This window comes from Dermacentor andersoni, chromosome 7 (assembly GCF_023375885.2).
Source record: "Dermacentor andersoni chromosome 7, qqDerAnde1_hic_scaffold, whole genome shotgun sequence".
NCBI classification, from domain to species: Eukaryota; Metazoa; Arthropoda; class Arachnida; order Ixodida; family Ixodidae; genus Dermacentor; species Dermacentor andersoni.
In genome coordinates this window covers 41,251,677-41,272,290 of record NC_092820.1, presented here as the reverse complement: position 1 = coordinate 41,272,290, position 20,614 = coordinate 41,251,677, and the positions used below count along the sequence as shown (strand labels likewise).

Genomic DNA, 20,614 nt, shown 5'->3' with positions numbered 1-20,614 from the left:
CGTATGTGTTGTGTGGCCCTCAATTCAGTTCATGTTGTAGCAGATGTTTTGTCTGTGTATCGCACGTTGGCTTAAACTCGTGATATCCACATACTTCTCTCACATATACAAAATAAAGTTCTATGTAGTCCTCAGTGTTAAAACAAAAAATGAAAGTAAACAATCCGATCGTGGAATTGTGTTTATTACAGTCATTCGTATGACAGTTACTGACAAGTTGACAACTTGAACTGGTCAATCTGTCCATAGCCTCCTCTATTTTTCAAAAATAAAGGAGGCTATGATCCATCATGGCAAGGAATTGTATGTATACATAAAAAGGGGGGGGGGGGCATGTGTGTGTGTTTGTAGTGGGGGGTATAACAGGATTAGGGCGGTACGAAAAAAATGTACCAACACCGTCCTCTAGACCCATTCCGTTAAGGTACCGTAACAAAGCGCATTAATATGATGAAGTTCATACAACCAACTCTGATATTACTACACACGCCAGGCGACGCGAGCTACATTTGCCATGACGCATTCGCGACTGCACCGGATGCCCTCCATATTATTCTCATTAATCGTGCTAACTGCACCGAGGCAAAAGAAAGATCATGGGCGCAGGTGCCTTTAAAGTATCTCGACCTTGCGAGGCACTGCTGCGCGTGCCAGGGGAGCTGTCCGTGCGAACACTCCCTGGCACACACCTGCCTCGGCGGCCCCAAACTGCTTCGAGCTTTGATCCCCCCACTGTCCCTTGGGTGCCCTAGAGTTCCTGTGCCGCCTGCTTTATTATAATCTCAAGTGCTCTCCTGAGACTTCCGTTTGTCGGCTACATGTGCCCTACAGCTGGATCAGTACTTATAATAATAAAGAAACCCGATCTATCGTCGCTACGATAGATCGCGAAAGCGGCTTTTGCAACATACCGCGCCCGTGCGAAGAGAATCACGGAACGCCAACGAAGAATCTGACCACAGCTACGAGCTCGTAACCTCGTCGAGTACGTGACACTCCTGCAACAGGCATGACCGCTGAAAACCGCATACCGCCGGAAACTTCAACAGGATCATCCCTCGGTTGCATAACTGCCACCTGTATGTACGGCCAACATGGACCACACCCACACCGTCCCGCAACATAGAATAAAGAACCAACTTATAAAGCCCAAACACACGGCTGCACGCACACATCACGACACCACTAGCGAGGCGCCATGCTGCTACGCTGCTACGGTTGCCGGATTAAAACTGACTACTGTCACCAAGTCTAGCAAGCGTCTCAGGAGCTGGCAACCTCGGCGCGTAGCAACATGGCGGCGCTCTTGCGGTTCCCGATTTTAATGCATGGGCCCTATGGGTAGCTTGTCCTCTAGAGCCAGTATAGTAACTCTATGCTTGGGTTCGTGCGGACGGGCAGTTTGCGCGTGTTTTACGCTCGCTGGCATTCTCCCTTGTCCGAATTAGTGATACCATGAGAAAGCGGTATCCACCTACAGCAATAAGGTTTATCGGGCCAGTTGGGTCATACTGAAAGAAGGGTAAACTGCACGAAAGGAAGAAACGCATACAGCGAAGCGCAGGAGCTGTGTTTCTAAATGTCGTGTGTTTCTTCCTGTCGTCTTAACGTATCGCACAGTTTAGGCTCAGGAGCCTGAAGATCTGGCCAAAGTGCGTGATTGTAGGATGATCTTCATCCCCACCGAAGCTTCTCACCACGCCAGAGAAGCGCTACAAAAAGAAAGATGAGGTCAGTGTTTGAACACACAAGCCACACACACACACACACAAAAAAGAAAAAAAATCGTCGGCTTTTCCACTACGTGAAGATGGTTAACCAGCGAATCTGAAACTTGCGGCCCCTGTGTTTATCACTAGGTTAATCGCGAGGGTTCATTAAAGTATTTCTCAATTAAGAGGTTACACACACAATCGGCTGCGACAGAGAAAACGTCACTGACGGTATGCCCGCAGTCCGCCGTTGTCGCTTGCGTTCGATGTCTCGAGTTTGCTCGGCGGCGTGGTTAGTAGCCTTCGCCCGCCATTTGCCGCTTGTGCACATGATTCTTCGAAAATAATTTCCTCAAAATTAAATATATCCGTTACGTAAGACTGAGTGGCTCATACTCCCTTAAGCAATGGCTCATACTAGGGTTCCTCGATGCGCGCGCCCTCTCGGAGGGTGGAGTCATTCTGTGAAGGGGTCAGTGCCGCCTTCCGACCGCCGGCCGCCATTGAGCTCCCCACATTTCGTTACGGCCGGTCGAGAGAGACACATGCACGGCGTTTTCTGGACCGAAATGCCCGGGTGTTGCGTGCGCCAGTGCACAAACCACTCACGGAATGACTGGAAGTAGCACTGACGTCATTTGAGTGCAGCATTTTGCACCATATTGGTGGCTTTCTTGTGAGAGGAATCTTGAAAAAAAGAACAAACGAAAAACTGCGAGCAGTGCAGGGCTGCAATGCTGGGCTCGATGAGCCATGAGCATGCATATTGAACTGCACTAAAAGAGTATGCTGATGATGGTAAGAACTTATGTTATCCGAGCGGTGAAGTTATGCGCATGCGCACATCCTGCGAAGAGCACTTTAAAGGAATCACGTGCTGGACTGACAACCTGTTCATCCTGAAGTCTCCTCTAAAGGCTGTTACAGAATATTTAATCAAGAGGGCTCAGTGCAGTCTGGAGGCATGCCAGCGACACAAGGATTCTCTGGAACACATGCTGATATCAGGTTATGCAAGAAAAGGCTACGCATTCACCTGCGCCAGCTCGAAGCTGCGAGAATTAGTGGGCATGGAAGCAAGACATGCGCTGCAGTTAATTTGCAGTGAGTTGTAGCGCTTGTTGTTTTTGAAATCCTTTTAAAGTTCCCGACCAAATAAACAAGCTATCACATCGGAAATTGCTATCTATTGAATGCACTTTTTCTCAGGGTTGAGAAGCCGTATGGCCACATTATTTTAGCAGCATCAATGACCGGTTTATAGCAATTACCAGGTGACATATATTCGTGCAGAAAATATGCTAAACAGGGCTTTATAGTCTATTACAACGTGAGAGTCGTGATTTAGTGCTATATAAGCCACATGTAAGGCACCAAATAATCTGGTATATGCATTGAATATTTTGTTTACCCTCATCTGCATATTTACAGTAAGGTAAAAGAATTCAAAACACAATTAAGAATAACTATGGAAGTACTGCTAAACAGAATACAGCCACAAAATAAAATGTTCAATGAAAGCGCATGCTATATACTCAAGCTTAACATAAAAATGCCCCATAAATGTTTCATTTCGTAGTATTAGCGTGTAATATCCCACAGAACAAATATAAATTACGTTTCGAACTACAATGAAGCAATAAAAGCGGCCCGAATGTATAGGCTCCGTAGTTATCGCGCTCGACTGCTGATCCTGAGGACGTGGGAGCCACCCAGCCGCGGCGGCCGAGTTTCTATAGAGGTTAAACACATGGTGCTGTGTACTAGTTCGGTATCGGCGCATGTTATTAAAACCTCAGGTGGTCGAAATTTCCCATGCCTTCTACCACGGATCCATCACACCCGATGCTACGAAATCACAAAGAAAGGCCGTGGATGTGATATTGGTTGAAATATGCGACGTTAAATAATTCGCAAATGTCAGCACAGGTAACACAGACACAAGCAGGTAAGACAGAGAGGTAACACAGACACAAATGAAAAGCTGCCACATTCACTGCAGTTTCCGTGACCCCGAAACAACCATTCAACATTCGTAGAACATCACTTATCACTTACACACGGCCTCGTTTCAACCGCAGAGTGGTTATTTGGCTGTTACGATCATTGCTTTCTACTCAGCGTTGCAGCATTCAGCCCATAAATGGGCTAACTGACGACTGATTGGAAAACAAGATTTGAAAGTAGGGTGTGCGATGACACTTATTCTTTTGTCCCGTGATGGCACGCGGTTTGTTAAACAAATTCTGGTTTCAGCTGGCAGCCAAACGGTAATTACGCTTTGGTTAAAGGCACGAAACTCACACACAGACACAGCGAAAGACGGCGGGACTCGTGCCAGCGTATGTTTCGTGCCTTTAACCAAGGTGAACAGTCACCAGCTAGCACAACAAGACGTTCTTTTAAGGTCTGCGCGGCTGGCGTGGACGGCAGTTTTCTGCTACCAGCAAGTCCAGTTGGGAATTCCGCTTTAAAAATAAAAATGACAGAATATTAAATTGATACCTCCACACTGTTGATGCGACAATTTCGTGTTCTCGACGTATCATTAAAGCAGCACTCGCTATCAATGCGAACTGTACATGCAGCTGCGCGACGCCCGTTGACTGCCTACGGAGCGGGCATCATAATGGCGGACGCCGTAGCAGACGACGCGGTTGTCTTCACCCTGCACGGCGGCGGAAGGGAGCGCGCGCATCGAGGCACCCTTAAAGTCCCTCACTTAGGCACCCTAGCTCATACCCCTGTACACACGGCCTCCCCAATAAGACGACAGAAGAAAAGTGAAATTCTACGCTGGAACGATGAACGGCAACGCAGCCTGCTGTGGAAGACGACGACGTTCGCGGGGGAGCAGTACACGAGCGCATGCCGTGGATTTCGCAGAAAGTTCATGGTCGGCATGAGGAAACGCTCTGTTCCACGCAGAAGCAAAGCGTCGCATTGCTGGGAGCACATGAAAAGTGGCGCGCCGAACTGTCGACATCGTTCCGATAGCCGTCTATGCAGCCAGTTACGCAGCACGTCGGCATCGTCTGCTGATATTCTTAAGAAACTCGGCGAAGGCTACAGTTTCGCGGATGACATGCTTGCTGAAATTCGCCGTCAACAACGAACCACAGAATACACCAACGCTGCACCGCGTGCTTAGTCCGGCCCGCCCGCGTAGCCGGCTAGTGAGGAAGTGAAGCTGGGCGCGACTGCAGCGCCACGAAGGAGCGGGCGGGTGGCGTTTCCGCGCAACAGCGCGTGTTTTAAAACTGAAGCTAGTCAGGTAACGTTGATTCGTCCATCCGTCTGTCGGTCGCCCGTACGCCGAAAGCTCTTCCGGCGCAACACTATGCGCACGCGAAAAAAAAAAAGAAGAAGAGAGGCGCGCCACCTAGATAGCACAAGGACTGTTTACCCCGATCCATGACGTCACGCTACCTGCCCAGAATTTCCATTGACAAGGCTGGCGTGATGAAAGCGGCGACGTCGAAATCCCCATGAAATTCTCTGGCAGTCAGGCCAGGTGACATGACGCCATGGATCGGAGTGAAAAGGCCTTGTGCTATTTAGGTGGTGTATAGATGAGGAGCGCGAATAGTGGCGTCGTTGCTCTCCGTTGCAGCCGAGCGCTCGCGCAGCAGTTTCTGGCTCCGAAATGGGTAGGCCCCGTGTCATACGTACTCCTTAGGAGCAGGCAGCTTTCGATCAGCAACGCCGCGAGTAGATCCGAGAGCGAGCTGGTTTAGGGTGAGCGGATGTTGCAGCTCGGGCACAAGAACAGGCTCGTGCAGCCGAGCGCAAGCAGCAACTGCGTATCCGGCAGCCTATCAAATATTCATTTAATGAGCCGTCGGGATTATTAACCCAGTGATAAACACCAGGGCCGCAGGTTTCAGCCTCGCAGGTTAACCTTCTGTACGGAGTGCTTGGGCGGTGGTTTATTTACGTTACCTCGAATTATTTCTCGCATCCCGTGACTTGGCCACGTTCGCGTACTTGCGTGGACGTCCAAAGGAGCCGGGCGCAGCTGCTGACTGAGAAGTCGAAGGTTTGTCTATCGGAGCGCATGGCAGAACTCACCGACATCACCGCACCGACTGGCAGTGGACCAGTGCCGTCTGCATCTTCGCAGAGGAAGGGCAGTATGGGAACGCTGGCATGACGAGCGGCATCGGAGCCAGTTGTGGAAGACGACGACGAGCGCGCAAGCAGTGGCGCGAGCGCGTCGCTACGACTACGCGACTTTTTACCGCGATAGCGTTAAGGGTCCCATGTCGCAGAAAATCCGGCGTTGGCCGTCGTCTCGGCAAAAGTCTTTTCGAACCACGGATACCCAACCACGCAGGCCCTTCATGTAGCGCAAGAAAGTTACTCAAGTAATTGAATTTCTCAAGGCAAAATACGTATGAAGAATCGTGAAGTACGACTTACACACGACCTACAGGCATGATAGCTTCGGATCGTAATTTGAACATACGATAAAACATAATTCTGTTACGCGGAAAATAAAAAAGCACAAACTTCTTTTCCAGCGTTTCTACAATTCATAGCGAGCGGCCATGGCCTTCGCCGGCGCAAAAATCGCAAAGGCCATAAAACGGCGCGCCCGGTTTTTCGAAGCACCTCCAGATGGCGCTCGCCTCGGTCGCATCGTGGTCCACGCAAGAGGCCGCGTTTCTACCAGAAAGCTCGCCTTCGTGCATAGCGTTCGCCGCCAGCGTTTGCTGTTGAACATTACGGTTACATGAGCTGCAGTTGCCGGGAAGAATTAGAAGCAGTCAGGGATCTTTAAATGGTATCGCGTTGCACTCTCAAAGGCGAAGATTAAGCGTCCTCCAAATTTCTGCACCATCTCCAGCCACTTCGCCTGTTTTTTCGCTTCCTGAGCCACATAATGCTTTCGCAAAAATAACGTTCGCAATTTCCCGCCCAGCACCACATTACCGCAAGCACTTCCTTGTCCGCATGATGTTCCCAACACTCCCTCTAAATTAGTTTTCTGGCGTAGACGTACACCTGACAACTTTCTGTGGCAGCGCAGCCAAAGCTAAGCGCACGCGCTCGCACGTGCGGAGCTTCTGCTCTTGTGTTACTACGCGAAATAGTGCCGAATTTTCGCTGGCGGTTTATAGGACAACGAAAACCAGTAATGGATACCAGAACGCCAGAAAACTAGGACCAGTAAGAAACGGAAATCCTTTTCCTAAGAAACCCTTTTATTTTCTATGAAATAGATAATAAAAAAATAAACATATAAGTGGTATTGTTTGTCGTACAGTACGTAGCTTACAGTTGCTTACATCCGCTGACTACATGCAGATGCGCAGTAAAAAAGTGTGCTTCGGCTCCGTAGCTTCCGCTACGCTGCCAGTGATAGTTGCTGCCGGGTATAGAGCGGACCTATTCTACCTCGCTACAGCAGCTTTGGTCTAATGCATTTTTTTAATCCACTCGGGCATTCCAGCATGCCATCTGCTGGGAAGCAACCCGCGTATTTTGATTTTCTTAACCTAATTGTTCCGAAGAAAAACCTGGAGCACATAGCGCAATGCGGTCAGTTCAGGTGGACTACCACGACCAATCGCAGTATAGTGTCGGCTAATTAACGGGTTGCAACTAGGGTTTTCACATTTCCTCGAAAAAAGAAACAACATAAAATCCGGCCCATGAGGGGGGAGGAGTAATTATGCAGGAGGTTGAGTTTATGTTGAAAAAAGGACTGCATGTTTAGTCTTCGATATGCAATGTCATTTTTTCTACCAATGTTTTCCTAATATGAAATCAGCATAATGTACATGTACACAAGAACACCACACTAACCAACTAGCATGCTTGTTGACATAAAAATACTTCAAGGGATCTTGCCTTGAGATGTTGCCTACACCGCGCTCCGGGTGGTCGTTTCGCTGTGTGTTATTCCTCTCCCTCCCTTCGTTCGTTCCACCTCCGTCTCGGAGATTGATTTCTACTGAATTTTTAAGAATTTGTTCAGCGAATCGTTCTAACACCTAGGCGAACTTAGCGATATTATGTGGTGTGAGCTGTCTGTATTGAATAATCATTAGTTGACTGCTCGTTCCTTGTGTTTTTTTCTGACCGCTGTTCTGGGCTCCTTTTAGTGCGTTTATCCGACGACTACGTGTTTATGGGATATTTTTTTGTTTCATTCTCGTGAGTTTTCATTTGTTCAGTGCCGCTTTGTTTCCTTATTAACTTGAAGTATAAATAGAATATCGAGTCTCCTCTACACCGCGCCTAGAAATAATGCAGGCAATTCGAAATATTGAAGTGCGAACAGTGAGTCATACTCAGACCGAGATACTACAAAGCTTTTATTTTTCTTTGTGTTCGTTCTGTCTCGGTATGTGGGTTAGTTTGCGCTTCTGCACGACGAATACACGCCAACTAGCTCAGCTACCCATCCTTGTACAGACGACTCCCTGCCACACCAGCAATACAGCGCTACCTATCGTGGGGAAATGTTTCCACCCCGGTTTACCAAACGCAAGCATAAACGTACGGGCGAATCCGAACTGCGCACGCTAGCCTCGGCACCTAAGCGCGTCTGGCCACGCGCGCGAAGCCACGCAGTTGGCCGAGGCCAATCGGAAGGCGCCGCTGGTCGAGCGTGTCGCCGACGGAGCCGCTCGCCGCGGCGGCCACGAGTAATGTTGCTACGAAATAATTCCGGCTGCGGCGCCCTTGTCTGCTCGCGCAGACAAGGGTGCTGAACTGCTCTAAAACTGAAAAAAAAAAAGCAAAGAAGAATTGACGCAACTGCCGCAGACCAGGCTCGAATTGAGCAGGAGGGCCCAGCTTATGGAGCAGGGCACTTTGATTGATTATTTTTGGTCATGAATTAAAACAGCGAGTTCTGAAATCTTTCAGCTCATTTTTCTCAGTTTGCACTTTTGGGCCGAACGAAACCTTTAGGAAATCTATCGTTTCCAAAGTGCTTCGCCCAAATCTGCTCTCAAGGTACTTTCTGGGCTGAAGTTTGGTCAGGAACAATATGAGGCACAAGAACAATCGGTGTGCCTTCATTATTTGTGAAACGATAGTTTTTCTAAGCCGCCATGCCTAATTGGTCCGCACGACGGCCACAACTTCTTTTCTGTTTGATCTGCATTATTGAAAATTAGAACATATATTTAAAACAAGAAGATACCTAAACTTAGAGAATTATATAAATATCAGCGCAACGGTTCAGAAGTCAATTTTCGGCCCCGCATCCCCCCTTAAGGTGTCGCTTTACCAACTCGCTTCAGTATAGGGTGTCTTTTTTTCTTGCCCAAATTTTTCTTAAAGTTACCTGTGGCAGATAACACTGTTACATTGAACCCATGATATAAATTACTCGATGAGGCGGCCATTAGTTCTAGGAAAGATCAAAATGTTTAATGGAATAATTAACAGACTTACATTACTTGACTTTTAATTGCTTATTTTACGGCGAATATTTCAATCTACGAATTATAGCCGGTGAGTTCGCAAGGAGTATCCACCCGCAACGAATTCTCAGGACTGCAGCAGTTTCCAGAAATTAATTTTCGATGTGTTCGACGAAATACATTCGCGTTCCAGTTACATTCTTTTTTTTTTAAGAAAACGCACTTTTATGCATTGAAGCACGAAAGTAACGGGAACACCATTGCATTTCGCCGGACACATTGAAAATTAATATATCAAAACTGGTGCAGTCCCGAGAATTCGTTCCAAATGGCTACGCCTCGCCAACTCACTAGCTGCAATTCGTAGATTAATAAACGCTAATTAGATTAGAAAGTTAATTACCGAAATTATGCTAATGATTCAATTAAGCGTTTTAATTTCTGGTAGCAGTAATGGCCTCCTCATCGAGTAATTTAGATCTAGCTAGAATTGTGCCACCTGCCACACACAATTCTTAAAAATTTGGTGCACCTAAAGAAAGTCATTGTGTAGACATCAGAATTATATTACAATTGCAAGAGGCGATTGTTAAACATTCCGTAAAAATTAGAGAGGATCATCCCGTACACAGACGCGTGTTGGCACACGCCGGTAAGCCTACGTGCCATCTGGCCCTCAGTTCTGCGGTACAAGGCTGTTGGCAAAGAGTAGACAGGTTTAGATCCACTTAAGTTCTGGAATAATTCATTTCAAAGGCGAAATCAGCTTGTCACTGCAATATAAATGATTCAACAAGACGTCTTTCGCTTCACGAAAGTTCAGAAAACGACGAGCGATCCATTTCAGAAGCCGAGGGCCTTTTCACTCCTGACCAGGCACGGTGTCGTCCCGCAGCAGCAAGACACCTGCTCCTGCGCGCGCTGGCCGTCTTCATCGGAACACGTGGAGCGTCCTCACTTCGAAGCCCGCTCCCCGTGGCTCCAGCGCCTCGCCCTTCCTCCTGGGAACGATGGCCTGCGTGGAGATTATTCGGCACGTGTCACACTGCGCGAGCCCTTCGTAGACGAGGAAGGTAGCAGACAAGGAAAAACATATCGCCGCCCCTTCCAGTGCGTGAAGACGATCGAACAGCGAAGCTGTGTTAGTTACACCTAGTGTTATACCGTGCAAGTGAAACTTCGCAAGCCGTCTACATTGAAAATCTTTTGTTTCGCCATTCTTTCCCCTCGTTTTCGCTTTTGCGTGCTTCGCGTGGTGAGCATGCTTTAGGAGCGCTGCCGTCTAACTCGGCATCGCTCAGCTCGGCGTCGGCCCTGCGACGACGAGCCCGTTCACGAGCCAACTCTCGCCGACGCTCGCGGTACACACAGCTTCTGCCTCAGGAGTCCGCACTGCTCGCGGTCCTCCCATACTTGTACAGCTGGGATGGAATGTGCGGAACCACTAATCCAAAGCTCCGTACATTGGGCGCAAGGCCCGCCGCTGGAGATGCGGGCGCTGCAATCGTTTTGACGATTGCTTGGATCGGTTTGACGATTGACGTGGCTGCCGACACTTGCTGGCAGCCACGTCAAACTGAAGGGTTTATAAGCAGGAGAAACATCGGGAAGAGAGAGAGACGTTTTTCTTTCCGCGGACCACAGGATCCGATTTGCTGCCGGCCGTAAGGATTACATTTTCACTGTTATTTTCACTTTTTCTGTTATTTTGCTTAATTTAATAAGCCTTCATTTTTCTAAGTCCTCATCTACTTCGGACAAACCCCGACACAACGGCAAGATCAAATAACTGGTGCCAGCGATAGGGAAGAGCATTCGATCAAAGGAGCCCGGAGCCACTGGGAACAGCGGACAGGTGAACCAGATCGCGTGATGCTGCATCCGTTGGTGAACCCGTGTTTTTTTTTTCCTTTTGATTCGCCGGGCTTCAAATTTTGTGTGTTTGTTCTGATTCTTCTGGGAATCGGGCATTTGTAGAATATTTCGAGTTTGCACAAATTATTTAAAGAAACAGTTCTAACCACCAGTCGGGGCAGCAGCAGCAATGGATCTTAAAAAGTTGACGAGGTCAGACTTGTTGTAGTACGAGGAGTTGAGAGTTGAAGCGGACGAAAAGAAATTGCTAGCTCTCCCGTAATCGAGGCTAGCCGTAAGCATGAAAAGGCTACCGGCAGAGCAGATCGATTGCAGTAATTACAACAATTACTCGCAGCCCTCTCACAACCATCCCGGCGCGCCGGACGGTGCCGGCCTGGTCGCGGAGCGCGGCGCCATCTCTCGAAGAAGGCGGCACAAAACCCGCGCCGTGGAACTCACGGACCGCTAGCGTTGAAAAGAGTACAGGCAGCCCAGCCTGAGCGCCAACAGATGACAATCATGTATATGGTGCACTGTATCTGCCTTTTGAACGTCGCCCCTCCCCCTATTGGAAATGACAAATGAAACTTCAGCTTACAAGAAGTTACTGCTTGAGTGATGATGTGAACAAACATTAGGAAGAACTCAGAAGCAATATTTTTTGTAACTTGCTTGGGCAGTAACTATCGCGTATGTAACGTGGTCCTGTACAAAAGGTTGGGGGCCAGACACCGCATTCTCTTAAGTTTTGACTGTTTGCCCGGATGATCTCATTTTGTTCTTGCAACGATGCCTGGATGTTTTCCTCTGAGTGCCCAAATAACGGCTCTGGATTCTGGCTCAAGGTCACTTGAAGGTCGCCGACGACAGGAGCTAAAAGCATGTCACGCTTAAAATGAAAAGACCAGCTACGGCGACGAGAGCATTGAGATTGCTTGGGAGGTGGTACAGGAAACACAAGTGCGAGCGAGAACATCAAGATGGCGAGAGTGAACGAGAACGGCAAAACCACGAAAAAGTATGGCAGCACTGAACAAAAAAATTGAAGGTTTGGAGCAGTCGATCGAACAAATACAACGGCAGCCTGAAAAATCAGTAGGTAGTATGCAGCGAAAGTAGCGAAAGTAGGAGGAAGTCGCTCGCAGATCTTCGCCGAAAGCCGAACAGAGGAGTAGTACCTGTGAGGTTAGCAGCAAGTTCATAGGTGGACTGGAAGTCTTACCTGCAAACGATGCCTTGGTGCCAACAGAGGCCGCTGAACGCCGTAGTAAGAGCGACGAGGTGCTGTTCCAACAAGATACTGTAGAGGCATTTAGCCCAGCTGTGAATGAGTAGGACAGTGGGCGTCGGAGTGTTGTTAACGAGGTCATTAACGCAGTACAGGGCGCTGCTTACCCCACGGACACCCATGTCGAGTCAGGGCGGCGTGGCGATGCACATCGTGAGCTGGAAAGTGCAGTAGAGTGCAGTTCGCAGGAGTGCGAGTTGCGGGGCGCACGTAAAGACTGCTGCATCGTTCCAGAGTCGGTTAACCTGTCCACCAGTCGAGACAAAGGAAGGGGTGATTTAGGTACAAGTCACTCGGACTGTGCTAGTAAGACAGGATCAGGGACGACGAGATGAGCAACGATCAGTACGAGGAGCGAGAAGGTGGCCCAAAAGTGAACACTTGGAAGAAGCACCGGAGAAAGAAACGTTGTAAAGTTCAGACTGCCATGGGGAGTTTGACGCCGCCTAGGACAGTGAGAGGCGTCAAACAGCATGAGGGAGGCAAAGAAACATGCGGTCGCCGTTGACAACGTTTTCCATTCAAGCGTGTCCAGCGTCTAAAACGAGTCAGAGATGCTGCGCGAACAAAGGGCACGGGGCACTTGAGTTCCCCGTTGTTCCGTCAGTCTTTCAGGGATAGCATGCATTTCGAAGGAGCGCAAGGTGGCAGGACGAGATGAGGTTGTAGCGATACGGTACTGTATGCTAGCCAAAAGTTAACATGCATAGAGGAGGCGAACAGCGCCTCGGAAAATGAAGGCCCCTGCTTGGTTTAGGCGGTCCGGAAACTACCTTGGTATTTGTCAGAGCAAAGTTCAGTTTTAATATCAACCACATGACCTGGCTGAGACACATGTCCCCTAAGAACGTACCCTTGCTCCGATGAAGTCTCATTCTGCAGGAATGTAACTTCACCGTCCGTTTCAAAAGGGGCAAGTTAAATGGGAACACAGATGGTTTGAGCCCGTTGTTTTAGTAAAGTGACATGTTACCTTCCTTCCTTTGAAAACAAGGTATGTAGTTTTATTATGGGCTGGAAGTCATCCTCGTAGCTTCAAAACTTCATCGACATAGCGCTTTTTACCTTCTCGTGCCAGCGTCATAAATTGGTACGGGTTTTGTCGGAGTGACCCAGCGCATTCTTCCGTTATTTTGCGAGGCGTCTTTTCTTCGTTCTTTTTAATGCGTCAGCATTAGAACGCTCATGCGAACGAAACCCGGTGGCATCCGTCGGTTAGCTGGAGGAAAGAGTGGGGAAGAGGCCGGTAGAAAGGAGGAACGAAGGAGGGAAAGGAGGTGACAGAGTGTGAGGAAGAAAAGGGTGGTGTGAAGTCACATATCTCAGATGCCAATAGAAATGCAGGTGGCACGTGACATGGCGTTTCGGTGCTCACAGCTCACCCAGGAGAGAAAAAGGAATCGCGCTGCGGCGTGATGAAAGGAATTCGCAGATTGCCGGTGGCGTTTGATATATTCAGGCATGTCTTGTGAAGCACGTGTCTTTGAGTACAGCTTGAAGTGAGATGCGTAAGGCGTTGTTAAGGAGCCTTGTGGCGTTCTTCACATCTTTAGTCACCCAATAAGGCTTGCGAAAAGTTGATGCTAACAGATTTCCATCAGATCAAACCATTGATCGACCATTAGGTGTGTGTGTGTGTGTGTGTGTGTGTGTGTGTGTGTGTGTGTGTGTGTGTGTGTGTGTGTGTGTGTGTGTGTGCGTGTGTGTGTGTGTGTGTGTGTGTGTGTGTGTGTGTGTGTGTGTGTGTGTGTTCTTTTTCACTATCGTCCTGTAAAGATGCTATACCAACAAGGTCGAACTTCAGCCCTTTTCTGGCTAATTACTGATCACAGGTAACGGCACCGCAGGGTAGAACAGCGACACTAAATTCCAGCCAACTTATAAGTATCCGTAAAGAGTGTGCGAAAAATTCACCCACGATTACGATACTCCCTAACGCGAAATTTGAGCGCCGCTCTATACGTGTTTCATTTCACGATATAGTGAGGCAATGAACTTGAGAGAGACATGTAGCAGAGTCGGCGATTGTCGAAAATACGATCTGCTGGTCAAGCGCGTCGGCTTTTATATGTGACTCGTTGAAAGTTAGAGTGTAATGGCTGGTGTCGCATGGCTTCCAGAAAGTACTACACAATTCGCGTCGCGCATGCAATGAGATTAAAAGATATTCGCAAATCATGACAATCGAAAGAAGCGCCAACAAGACCAAACCAAGCAAAGCAAACAAGCGCGAGCGAGAGCTGACGCGAGCAGACGATAGTACGAAGCGAGCGGTCTGGCTGAGACCAGTTACGAGTACGCATCAAGCGGTTGGACGGCTCCGTATGAAACCAGTTTCCCGCGCGCACGTCATTAAAGGGGCCGCTCTCATTGGTCTCCAGCGCTCGCGGCTCGCGCCTTTTCATATCCTGCTCCACATTCGCTCTTTCAGCTTTCACTGTGCTCGTTCGCTCGGTTACGTCGCCGACACCGCCGACGCTCGCCGCAGCGACGGGCGCCTGAGCGCCTGCACCATAAAGAGAACCCATTTGCAAGCAGAATAAAGAAAGCAACCCACGATACACTGGCAAACACACAATGAAGTTGTTATCGCTGAATCAGCAACCATGACGCGCGGCTCTGACAGCCCACTAACGCATATGCTCAGCAGTTCAGTTCCACGTGGGCAGTGCGCCCCTTGCAACGATAGCGGTTCGTGTATCGCGGTTGACTAAAACCTTTTGCTCGTTAGTGGACTGCTCATCGTGAACCGAGATTTTTTTTTTCGAGGACGAGGTCTTCTGAGCTAACGTCACACAGATTTGGCGTATCTGGGTATCTTGTACGCAATTCCAGGAAGAAAAAGCCCTTTCGCGCCTCCAGAGCGTCATAGCGAGTCAGAAACGATATCAAGATTCAGGTGTCAAGGAGACGAGAACTACTCGCAGAGTATGTAAATATCGACGGAATGGTGGTGATTAGCGCTCATGGAACAAAAAACAAGAAAAAATAAACATCACGGTTTTTCTGTACCCCTCTAACGGGTATATACCGCCGTAGATAGACATGTTGAAGCAAAGCAGCCGTACGTCACATTTGGGGAAATATAGCGAGCTCGTGTGCACTAAGCAGGGCTTGCGCTAGGCGATGATGACTGCAAGGCGGCCTTGCCGGTGGCCCGAAGTAGCGAGAATTAATGGCGGAGTAAGTACAGTAAAGGGTATGGGCCTGATTAGCGTCAACATAATCGAACATTGGCCACGTAGCTGCACAGACTGCACTATCTCTGGCATCGGCCCATCTGGCCTCTTGGTAGAAAAAAAGCCAGCGAAATGTCGACGCTACAGAAGACAAGGTCGACGTAATTGTGCGTGAAATACAACACGAATAAGATACAAAATTAGTGAATTATGAACATGAGAAATAGAAAGAGACAAAAGGGAGACATATGATCAACATGATAGAATTTGAAGCACCGTGTACGTTCACTTTGTCTTCTTTAGCGTCATCTTTATTTATTGAGGTGAAAACATAGTAGCTGTCACAGTTCGCTGGGGACGTTTGCACCTTTTCACTTCACTAATAATATTAGATAAACAAATTTGGCAGCCACAAGTCCAGTTGAGCGCTTCGTAATGTGAAGCATTGCTGTTTAATAGTGGACGGGGAGTCACAAATTGTGGAAATTTCCGAAGCGGAACGCACACTGGAGGTTATGAAGACGATATAATTATATGAAATCACATTCTTAGAGATCATTATGCACAATTACACATATGTACATCACTTCACATATTTACTCAATGTTGTTGTTACTCACTATTTGTTATTCATTTACTCACTAATTGTTGTTTCGACCGTGCCTTGGCCGGTGAGATCAACGCTGGCCTAACACATTATGGCGGAGTATAAGCCCAATGTGCTGACTCCAACGCGCACCTGTTTAAGAACCCAGGTGCGCTACGCCCATAGCCTGAGAGAGGAGCTGCCCAGCAAAAAGTGAATGCATACTGTTTCACCGGCGCTCTACGGTGTCTGAAGGTCACATTGAGCTCTTGATAACAAATGCGCGCTGCGAATGCAGTCCTGAGGGCACTGTTTGAGACGTTGTGTAATACTGCGCTGGCTTCTGAATCGGTCAAAGAAAAAGGTCAGATACCCGGCAGAAAAAATCGGCCTGCGTTTGATAAGAAGGTCGCATTGAAAGCTGTACCTATACTCACTTGTGTTTCGGCGTCATTGCCCGTCATGCAGCACAAGAAAATTGTCACGTCCATCTCCGGACCCCGCACGTTAGGATCAGTCTGCGTTCCCACCTGCACGATGTTACAAGCACTGCAAAATATTTCCTACGGTGCTGGTCGCGTCCCGAATAGCTTGTTAGCAAGCAAAGCGCCAACGTTTGCGCGGCTTCGTGATAGGCTGTGTCTCTTCGCTGTCGGAGCGGTTTGCTGGTTGCGATATAAAGGCCCAATAAGCAGTCACTAATGGGCACATTTGCGAGGCGGCGTCGTGCCACTTCGCGCATGCATTTTAGTGGGTCAGCGGCTAATCGACGGCGAGTCTGCGAACCACTCTTACAAGAAATGGAGACTCATTTTATTGCGATAGCAATTATATTGCTACGGAACAATATGTGCGATCACGAAAAGGCGAGCAGTGCGAAGACGACGACGACGATGAGAAGCTAGCGCGGGCTGTTGCTTCTTGGCCAAGCGCAGCGTATTTTCTTGTAAATATACTTGTACATAGCTTTTCGTCTGCGTCTTCCTACGTAACATATCTGGTGGAGGTGGACGTTCCCTGTACCTCGTCACGGAGCTTCGCAGTGGACGGTACGTCGAGCCTTCCTTCATGGCTCCCGGCGACGACAACCCGACTCCCCTGGCTCCGACACCTGCTGCCACTTCGACGACCTACATCACTCTCCCCGCTCCCCGTGATCCTGGCGTATTCTCGGGCAAAGATGGGGAAGACGTCGATGACTGGATCAGCCTGTATGAACACGTCAGCCGCAATAACCGGCGGGACCCTACTATTATGCTCGCCAACGTAGTCTTTTACCTCGGTGGCACACCTAGAGTTTGGTATCGCACGCACGAAGATGAGCTCACCAGTTGGGATTCACTAAAGACACAGCTTCGAGACTTGTTCGGCAACCCCTACGGTCACCAACTTGCCGCGCAGAAGGCGCTTTCCGGCCGTGTGCAGACGCCAACAGAGCCCTATGTCACGTACATTCAGGACGTCTTGGCTCTGTGCCGCAAAGTTGACACCCACATGACTGAGTCAGACAAGGTTGCCCACATCCTCAAAGGCATTGCCGATGACGCCTTCAACTTGCTCGTTTGCAACAACGTAGCGACGGTGGATGCTGTTATAAAAGAGTGCCGCCGCCTGGAACTCGCTAAAAGCCGACGTATTGACCAGCAGTTTGCCCGTCTGCCCAACACCCCAGCGACATCTTCCTGTGCCGACGCTCCTCGTCCCAACAACACTGCCGATGTTACCAGGATCGTCCGGCGTCAGATCGAGGCCGCCTATCCGGCTGCCTTCGACTCCAGTCCCACCAACACATCTCCAGTCACGGTCTCACTGATCCAGGCAGTTGTCCGCCAAGAGTTCGAAAACATGGGTCTTCACACCATCTGCTCGGCCCATCGTCCTGATACCCGCCCGGCGTCTTCGATTCCGCCCCGTCCCGCACCTTCTTACCCACCACGTTTCCGCAACCCATCTGAATGGCGCACTCCTGACGACAAGCCCATTTGTTTCCACTGCCATCGAATCGGGCACATTTCTCGGCACTGTCGCAGTCGCTGGAGTTCCCCGACCCGGTCTACTTATACCGCCTACTCTCGCCCCCCAGGTGGCCCTTCTCGTCCCTATGCCGCACGCTCCGATAACGCCGCCGCTGATTCTCCTGCACCGAACCGCTCCTATTCTCGTTCGCCTCCAGGTGCATTTCTGCCGACGGCGTCGCCGTGAGGTTCCGCATAAAGTCCAAGGGCGTTAACACGAGGCCCCGCACACTCTCAAGTTCCAGCAATCGCCACAGAGGGCGAAAAATCAACCGCCGCGCGTTCCAGCACGAAGCGGGTTAATGGAGCTACTGTAATTCAGTCGAATACTTTAATTCGTAAGTTTTCGGCTAGGGACGCTCAACGCGGTTAAGTATTCGGTCTATAAATGTACTTATAATAACCGACAAACAAAGTTAACATGTCATTGTTTTACAAAATAAGCAGAGCATTCTTTTATTCGAGTCGTGTTATTAATGTATGTGCTCCATTACTTGAATAAAGGCTTTGAGACCTCACCGACGTGTGTTACGCAGCAGTCCACAGGTATCGATTGCAGTCCGTGCCATTTATAGATTCAAATTGCACGGCGGTAATGTTTGCGAACGAGGTGGTCGTTTCCTTTGACCAGCATCACGCAGGTTCCTTTTAATTAGATAACAATAACATTTCAGCCAGTTTATGAGTCCAACATTCGAGAGCCGCCACCAAGCGAACCTGTTTAAAGGCGATGAACTTCATCAGCTGCGGCATTTCACTGGCATAACGGCTGCGCGGCTTCTGTCGTTAGTGATCTGCCGCGTCAGGCCGCGTATTGACGTGTTGCTTGGGGAAAAAAATGTGCTGGCTAGCACGAAAATTGATCGCTGGAACCAAGTATAGTCTGCTTGGAGACTACCCGCGAATGCGGATTAACCTTGCAGCCTCTGAGCGTGTGCACCGGTGAGTTAAAAACATTGCTTCGCATTCTCAACTTTGAAATTCTTTGCGAGCGAGGCGGATAAAACAGATTTTTGTAGTCATTTCGTAAACGTGGAAAATAATAATTATTATAATGTTATTGCTCTTCAAAGGCAATTCAAACGAGGCTCTTGTTATTTTGTCACGTTGCTAAAATTCCTAACACGGAGTACAGCATAAATAATAAATAGTTTTGTTTTTGCATAAATGATACACTGCGATAAATTCACTGCGCATTAGTGGCAAACGTACTTCCTGTAATAGCTAGCTTAATTGCACTTCAGATAGAATAAAATGACTACTGTTTATTACCTGGTATATGGCAGAAAAAATTGTCATCTAATCGAGGCTTCACTGAGCACAGCCCCTACAAAGACAACATTGAAAGAAATTCACACGCGAGACAGTGGTGTCCGTGTCCGTGCCCGCGCGTGCGTGCGTGCGTGTGTGTGTGTGTGTGCGTGCGTGCGTGTGTGTGTGTGTTTGTGTGCGTGCGTGCGTGCGTGTGTGTGTGTGTGTGTGTGTGTGTGTGTGTGTGCGCGCGTGTGTGTGTGTGTGTGTGTGTTTTAATGTCATGGAGCGTTTTGTGCACCATTCTTAGTCCTACATGGATCACAAGCTCAATCACGCTTACACCACAGTAACTTTCGACTCCAGCCTCCAAGACGCTGCTCACACTTGTTCACCCGTTTTGACTCTGTTGTCTCTGGACGCACAAGTCAACACTGAATGTGTCACTGAACAACACTGAAGTGGCAGTAACATCAAGGGCCAAAATCCTCGCAAGGCATGTTTTTGAAATCGACTAGAACCGTGATTTGTGAATTTATTGGACTAACTTTTGTAATGCAAAAGGATAGACAGTTGGGCGAGTTGGTACGGTAACATGATCTTGGCTTGTAGCGCGAAGTGAACACGGACACAGAAAGGAGCAGACAGGAAAGACAGCGCTCGTCTTGTCTGCTCCTTTCTGTGTCCGTGTTCACTTCGCGCTACAAGCCAAGACTAACTTTTGTTTCACCATTTTTTGTTTGCATGTTTGTCATGGCTTCATCATTTCTCTTTTCAGGAAGACGGACAAAAGAGAGACTATTGGTGTGCCAGCTGCCCACGCCAAGCCATAAGAAGCTCGACGGTCACTATAATGACAACATGTCCTTTTGAACCATGTGCCTCACCATGAAATGTTTGCAAGTTTACCAGATAGAAGGAGCGTGAACCCTAGTGAAAAAGAAACAGTCTACAGTTTTGTATCGTACCGAGCTGGAATAATAAAATTTTCGTTACAAGCTTATTTGCTTTGAAGGGCGTTTTATGACAACCGGAGAAGTAACAAGTTTAGTCCCAAGTTGTTTCTTTTCTAACCATTATAGCCATGACGACGAGAACAGAAACAATATATCAAGCTCCTACTTGCTAATGCACAAACTCTTGTCATCTGCTCTTTGCAAATCAGCTTGATGGGCGTTGCCATTAAGTATCACATGCTCCCTCACAAGAATAATTTGTTACATGAAAATGCAAAAAAAAACACTGTCAAACGCACTCAATTAAATCTTGAGAAAGTGGTACTTCATGATGATTGAAACTCTGGCAGTCACTGTTCATTTTATTATTTTATTTTTTTATTTAAAA

At 48.5% G+C, this 20,614-nt stretch overlaps 1 protein-coding gene across 2 annotated transcripts in view; it reads right to left on the bottom strand.

Annotated features, from left to right (window-relative positions):
- Positions 1–9,825: 9,825 nt before the first annotated feature.
- Positions 9,826–20,614, bottom strand: part of LOC126535303 (uncharacterized) — a 54,672-nt gene continuing 43,883 nt past the window's right edge. The window contains exons 4-5 of one of the 2 annotated variants that reach the window (XM_050182197.3): positions 16,442–16,534; positions 9,826–10,109 (exon numbers count right to left, since the gene is read on the bottom strand). In XM_050182197.3, coding sequence (XP_050038154.1) covers positions 10,026–10,109; positions 16,442–16,534 — 177 coding nt within the window. In that variant the 3' untranslated portion in view covers positions 9,826–10,025. The remainder of the gene's footprint in view (positions 10,110–16,441; positions 16,535–20,614) is intronic. The other variant, XM_050182198.3, reaches the window with a different exon arrangement.